Source organism: Mesitornis unicolor, unplaced genomic scaffold, assembly GCF_000695765.1.
Source record: "Mesitornis unicolor isolate BGI_N332 unplaced genomic scaffold, ASM69576v1 scaffold27380, whole genome shotgun sequence".
Taxonomy (NCBI): domain Eukaryota; kingdom Metazoa; phylum Chordata; class Aves; order Mesitornithiformes; family Mesitornithidae; genus Mesitornis; species Mesitornis unicolor.
In genome coordinates this window covers 1-7,126 of record NW_010159545.1, presented here as the reverse complement: position 1 = coordinate 7,126, position 7,126 = coordinate 1, and the positions used below count along the sequence as shown (strand labels likewise).

Here is a 7,126-nt window from a genome sequence, read left to right as displayed (position 1 = left end):
CAGATGTGGTCTCACCAGGGCAGAGTAGAGGAGAAGGAGAACCTCTCTGACCTACTCAGCACATCAGTTCTGATACACCCCAGGATGCCATTGGCCTTCTTGGCTGCAAGGGCACATTGCTGGCTCATGGGCATCCTGCTGTCCACCAGCATCCCCAGGTCCTTTTCTGCTTGGCAGCTCCAGCCACTCGTCCCCAAGCCTGTAGCGCTGCATGGGGTTATTGTGACTGAAGTGCAGGACCTGGCACTTGACCTTGTTGAAGCTCATCCAGTTGGCCTCAGTCCATGGATACAGCCTATCCAGGTCCCTCTGCAGAGCCTTCCTACCCTCAGGCAGATCACCACTCCCTCCCAACTCAGTGTCATCTGCAAACTTGCTGAGGGAGCACTCAATCCCCTCATCCAGATCATTGATCAAGATGTTAAACAGGACTGGCCCCAGAACTGAGCCCTAGGGAACACCCCTTGTGACTGGTCACAACTGGATTTATCTCCATTCACCACAAGTCTTTGGTCTCAGCCATCCAGCCAGTTTTTAACCCAGCAAAGCGTGTGTCCGTCCAAGCCATGCCCAGCCAGCTTCTCCAGGAGGATGCTGTGGGAGATGGTGTCAAAGGCCTTACTAAAGTCCAGGTAGACAATGTCCACAGCCTTCCCCTCATCTACCAAGCAGGTCACCACACTCTCTGTGGGTAGGAGATCCGAATGGCTGCTGCGGGCTGTGCCCACCCCTGCAAAATGAGAGAAAACGTACAGCAGGACCAGAGCCTGACTCACCTAATGTTGAGCTCCTCTAGCACATTGTTGGCTTTAAGAGCCTCCCCCAAGGCAGCTGCTCCACTGGTGCCAAAGCCATTGTAGGAAACATCCAGCGCTTTGAGAAATATGTTTGCCTGTGATGTGACAGAGACACACAACTGAATGTCTGGGTCACCTGATTCAACCTTGAAGAAATATCCTGCCTGTGCATTACTGTCCAAAAAGAGTTGGGGGCTTGCTCCGCTAGTCCTCAGATGGCACATGTGATTTGCATTATACAAGAAGTGAAATCCATTTACTTTAGTGGCCACTTTCAGCCTAAGAGGCTGGAAAACCAGTATCTTATTTTAATGGGAGACTACTTCCTTTTAGTAAAGTGTATATAGACTACAAAACAATTGCTGTAATGATTTACTAATCAGAAGTGAAATGAAACAATTCAGAACATTCATTATAGTAATTTGGACTCCAAAAAGGGAATGAACCAGAAAAAAAGAAATGAAAACATGTGCAATATGTCAATAGACATGTATGATTTCACTTTCTTAGTTCCCAGGTCTGTATGATTCCAGATCACAGACGGCTGTTGGACAGGCAAGGACACAAGGCAAACAGCAAATCATGGCATTCACACTCATTTAAACAGATAAAGCTTCATGCAAGTTCTCAGAATTTAAAAACAGGCATGAAAAAGATTTCCTACCTCCAAGCCTTTGGCCAAGGCAGCTGCTCCCTGGCTATGGAAATGGTTCCATTTGATTCTAAGTTCCTTTAATCCAATGTTTTCTGCTATTGCCATTCCAAGAACTTCACCTAAGAAAAAATACAGGAAGCCATACAGTTTAAGAGTTAAAAGGATTAGCTGTGCTGCAAAACAGGAAGCTTGGATTAGTTTAGGTATTTCTCTGCAACTGTCCGAATTACCTTCAGGAAGACAATTAAAACTACAACATACTATTTTCTTTCATTTACCATAAAGAGAAAGCAGAAGCTGCCAGACTATAAATGTGCTCTAAATGTGTTCTCTGGCCACAGGTTGCAAATGTAGCGGAAACAAAGAGAAAATCTCGTTACTATGCCACAAAGCCAGGGCGTGCTGCTCATGTGTGGAGACCTGACTGCACAGGCTCCTTCTCCAGCCTAATGTGAGTCTGCAAGCTGACACCAACCTAGCAGGTAGCCTCAGCCTCCCACTCTTCCCCAGCTCTGGCCTTCACCCAGCTGAAGCCTGATGGTCTGTTCTGCTGGCAGAGAAGTCAGCTCTGCTCTCTCTTTAACCCCTTCCAGAGCTCCTGTGCCATTATAAAATCTCAATAGATTTCCTCACTAAGTGCCTGAAGAGTTTCTAATGGGGCAGGAAAAAAATGAGGTTGTCAAACAGCACAGAAGGAAGCCATCACCATGCTTGAAGACCAGAAGACTGGGGACAGCTCTTTGACTGTAAAGGCAGCAGGAGGTGAGCAGTGTAGGTATGGAGAGAAAAGCAATCATTGCAGCCATCAAAAGTGAAAATGAGGAAGAAAGTGAAACAGACCTGGGAAGGAAGCAAGGGAATGGCTGGTGTGTTCCTAGTGGCCAGAAGAGAGGAAGATTATGGTTGTTTCTTCATTTGTGAGCCAGAGAAGGCCACTGAAGACATGGAGGATCTTCAAGGAGGAGGCTACAGCAGATGAGGCGTGTGATGATTACAGGTTGTAAAGCAGTGGATGGAGAGAAGATGGTGGATTTTTCATGAAAGACACAACCTGGGGAGAATGTAGATCTGACAGTGTGGGATGTGGCATGGGAGAGGAAAAATTCAGTATCTCTATTTGGGTGCGTACCCATCACAGACAGTGTTGGAAGTAGAGGGATTTGAAGCACAGTTGTAGGGTGAGACCAAATGCTGGGAGAAGATTTGTGAACCTTCAGCCTGGAGATAGTAGCAGAACACATGGCTGGGGTTGCCCAAGGACTGCCACAGAGGGAGAAGATGAAGCATGTGTCAGTTAAGTGCAAAAAGGAGATGAGCATAAAGGTTGAAAAGTCAGGGATTAGCAGTGACATGAGGAGTGTTCTGCAGAAGTGGACAGTTGGGAAGAAAGGATGGAGGGGTTCAGCCCAGCACAAGCACACCTGGTGACACCAGTACACACTAAGGCCCAGAGACCTATCACACAACATCACAGGAGCACTGTGAGTGCAAAGATGGAATGATTAACTGACAACGTGCTTAAAAATCAAAAGCCAAAGAAAAAGAACAATATGCATTAGTGAGGTTGAGACCAACAAGAAAAGAAACAGCCACGGTCATCTGCTCAGTTCCCAAACCACAAGCTGTCAAGGGTGGCAGAGTATCAGGGAAGCACAACCACCTGCTCATTCCACTCCCACCCCCTCTGTGGAGCACCTGCAATCACCACTGTTGACAGGGAGCTGGACAGAAGGACTGCTGGCAAACTCCCTTCTGCTGGGTTTCTTCTGCTCCTATTAGGCATTTTACACACCTGTGAAAGGCAAAATAATGATGCGGGAAAAAAGCAAATGGTAGTTCAGTGAAAGACAGACCATCAGAACTTGGGAACTAGGAAGAACAGGGGAAAGAAACAGAGGAGGTAAAGCTTTCAATGCTGTAAGAAAAGGCAGAGAATGAACAAATGATAGTACCTTGACACTGGTTTTGCTTTCAAAGAGCCAAAAATACTTTTCAGGAAACTGAAAATATTAACCAACCCTGCTCTCCAAAGGTCTGTGGCAGGCAAGCAATTCATTAAGCTGCATTGCTAACTGCTGCAGCCCCCCTCTCTGTGCAAGGTAGAAAGACAGCACTTTACCTGCTTTGTCACCAAACATGTTGTAACTCAGATCCAGAATTTCCACTTTGCTGTTTGCTGTGATGGCATCTGCTAAATACTTTGCTGCATGATCATCAAATTCATTTCCTGAGAGCTGGAGCGACACAATTGTAGTATTTTCTAGAAGCACAGCAGAAAAGGCCTTAGCTCCTTCAACACCTAATTTGTTGTCAGATAAATCAACAGCTGGGGAGAGAAAAAACACTATCAGATCATCAAATCACGTCCTATCAGCACTTCTGCAATGGCAGAAGTAGTGCCAGACTTGGAAAAACAAGCATTATGACCTGGTCTAACACAGTATTCTAGTTGCGACAACAGAACTTAATTTGTGAATTCACAACCTGTCCCCAAGATAGGCCCATTTGCATTTTGCCACACAAATATGGGACATGAAACAAAAGTGCTCCATGTACATCTGTGCTTCCCACTACAGGCACAGTCTACACTCAGCTTCGTTGTACCGAGTTTCTCAGTTCCTTCTCATGGCTTGAAAAACCAGTGTAGGCAGGGAGAGACAGCAAAGCTAAATGTAAAACAGGAATGGATGTGAAGACAGACGCTGAGACCCAAATACGAAAGCATGAACTTCTCTGTCCACCTCCATATAGAATGGTTTTTCCTAGCACAGAAGGAACAGAACCCTGAACCTCTAATCCTGAATCCAAAACTACAGAACAAAAATAAGGAAATCTCATACTAATGGAGGTTTCACGGCACAGAACCTGCCCACTTCATCCACAATGACTTCCCAACAAAACCTGTGGGTTGCCTTAGTTATATGAGAGTTGTGCTCTCAGCTGTCTAAACTGACCTTGTTCTTTGTGTATAAAATACATCCTTTAGTGCAGCAGTCAGTGTGACTTACAACGAAGTTCTGGCTGTAACCTAGCACAGGCCTGGAGATTTGGACCAGGCTGCCCAGAGAGGTTGTGGACTCTCCTTCTCTGCAGACATTCAAAACCCGCCTGGACGCCTTCCTGTGTAACCTCATCTGGGTGTTCCTGCTCCGGCAGGGGGATTGGACTGGATGAGCTTTTGAGGTCCCTTCCAATCCCTAACGTTCTGTGATTCTGTGATTCAGAGACTGACAAGAGGTTAATGCAAGTGCTGGAAAATGTGACACAGAGACATGCCAGGGGCTCCACACAGCCCCATCATAGACCTCTGCTCACCCAGAAGACTGCTCAACTGTCTCTGCACAACCTCAGGTCTGGCAGGGCTTTCAGTGCTTTTGGGTACGCACTGGCACAGCCAGCTGTATCCCACCAAGCTGTCTTCACTGCCCCTCAGCTCTGCAGAGCCAGTGCAGGACCCTGCCACCTGTAACCCACAACCCAGATAACCTGTCCATGTCTAACCGGGAGTTGCTACTTAGATCATGAAAGGCAGCAACATCGACCCTGGAAAAGCAGGGACTAAAATAATGAATGACCTCTAGACACAACACTGCCTGAGGCTTAAACTCAGGCAGCACTGCTCTGCTTCTGCTCCCTGTGTCTGTAGTATCTGCAGTCTAATACTACAGAGGCATTAGACATGTCAAATGTCCCTGAGAAGAGCAGATGTGTGCTGCTGCTAGAACAAAGGCTGGCAGATTCACTCTAGGTGGGCTTCTGTTCTACCTATCCCTACTTAGAAGCCCTGTTTTCTTAGATGCCAATCATGCATATTAAACTTACAAAGCTAACCACATCCTCTGAATAGTCTAACTTTCAGGTAGGTGCTTCTGATCCACAATCAAAGCACAAACTCGCTTTTTCTCCTGGCTTTCCAGCAGCTTCATAGGAATAACAGCACTGAGCTGACTCCACTTAGTGTACCCTAACTTCACAAAAGTAAATGCTATGAAAATGGGTAGATAAAGGTGAAGCAGCTCAGTTTTTCACACTCGCCATGCAAACAGCACCCCAGTTCTGGTACTTTTTTCACACACACAGTCACTATGACAGCAGGACTGGTTAAATCCACAGACAAGCCAGCACATTTCCTCCTCCACAGCAACATGTCCACCAGAGAACAGCAGATGGGAGAATATGAACCTGAAATGTAGCTGTTTTCTTTCAGCATCTCTGCAATTGCAGCCGCCCCTTCTCCCTGCAGCCAGTTGTCACTCAGGTCTAATGTGAGGACAGAGGTATTGTCCATCAAGGAAAGAGCTAAAGCCTTGGCACCCTGCAACAAAACAAAAAACCCAATAAAAGTGTCATTTACTGTTTCACTGGGTTTGCAAAGCTCTTGTGAATGTTTCTGTTTCAGCTCCCCTGGCAGGGCGCAGGAGGGGTATCACAAAGAAATCAGCAGAATCATGCAAAAAGATTTCCCTTCCAAAATAATTTAAAGCTCAGCTGGAAAAACTAACACTTAATATGGCCTACATTCAAGAGATTTCATCTAGCTTACATTACTATAAAATTAATTTCTCCTTCCTTAAAAACAATGAAAAATATTTATGCTGTCAATATTCCTGACACAGAGGAAAAAGAAGTTTCTGGTCACTGTGCCTGCACCTCTGCAGACACCGCTTTGACCTGGCAGTCTGTGCGTACAGCCATAGTAAGCGCTCCTTTAGTTTATTTATGGCTGCTCTGAATCCTGACCCCGACATCTAAGAAGCTTCTACTGTGCCAGTGCTTCTTTCATTGGGAATTCTTAATTTCAAAAATATTTACAATTAAACAGAAGTACAGCAATGACCTTGTGATTATTCAACAGATACTGCAAAATCAAATTATTTTCTCCAGCCTTGGATGTCAGACACAGGAAAATGAACTGGAAGGGACCTCAGGGAACTATTCCAAATAAAACTTAACAGAAGGGCTTACCACCAAAAATTAGTATGAATGGCTGCACCTTTTTCATGGTCCAAACTACACATTACCAAAATGCCATGCCTGCTGAAAGCAGCTTCCATGGGTGGGATTACCCGACACGAATCAATGTGTGAACATACAAAAGGTTTACAATTTCTTCCTAAAAATACTAATTTAAAACATGTGGAGTACCCCTGGGGAGACAACTGACTCAGGCAAAATTCTCAACCCAACAGGGAAGAGGGGTAACAACACACTCACATATCCCATCTGCCTGCCTCCCGTCCCTGTCCACAGAAAGACACAACTCCCTTTCCTCAGCCCTGCAAAATAACCCATGTCATTCCCCAGCGCTCGCCAGACACCAGACCTGCTGTGGCACAACGCTTGGCCGTGTGTCATCTGACCTGCCACCAGGCAGGCAGGAAAGAGCCCTCGACATGTTCTTGACCTAAAACTTGGGTTGCTGATACCCAGAGCAGTTAGAACAGTTTGCGGTAGTGGGAAAGACAAAGCAGACATTTGGGGTGTTAGCACTGGTGTCTGACTGGTGAGGGAGCACAGCTGAGAGCCAGGGTGGGGTGGCACAGGGGACTGGGTGACAAGGCCTGCAGCCCTCCTGACAGCCCGGGGGGGGCTGCTGTCCCTCACCCGCGGGCCCAGGCCACGGTGCCTCAGGCTGAGAGTGGGGCCCGGCGTGTGCCGCAGGAGGCCGGAAGCC

The 7,126-nt window shown here is 46.6% G+C and overlaps 1 protein-coding gene across 1 annotated transcript in view; it reads right to left on the bottom strand.

Moving 5' to 3' along the window:
• The window catches only part of LOC104542651 (leucine-rich repeat-containing protein-like), a gene marked incomplete at its 5' end in the record, with an annotated part of 9,657 nt that extends 2,573 nt beyond the window's left edge, over nucleotides 1-7,084 (bottom strand). Inside the window, 5 exons of the mRNA XM_010187032.1 lie at nucleotides 777-892; nucleotides 1,462-1,571; nucleotides 3,572-3,778; nucleotides 5,635-5,767; nucleotides 7,057-7,084. Of these exons, the coding sequence (XP_010185334.1) occupies nucleotides 777-892; nucleotides 1,462-1,571; nucleotides 3,572-3,778; nucleotides 5,635-5,767; nucleotides 7,057-7,084 (594 nt within the window). The remainder of the gene's footprint in view (nucleotides 1-776; nucleotides 893-1,461; nucleotides 1,572-3,571; nucleotides 3,779-5,634; nucleotides 5,768-7,056) is intronic.
• Nucleotides 7,085-7,126: the final 42 nt, after the last annotated feature.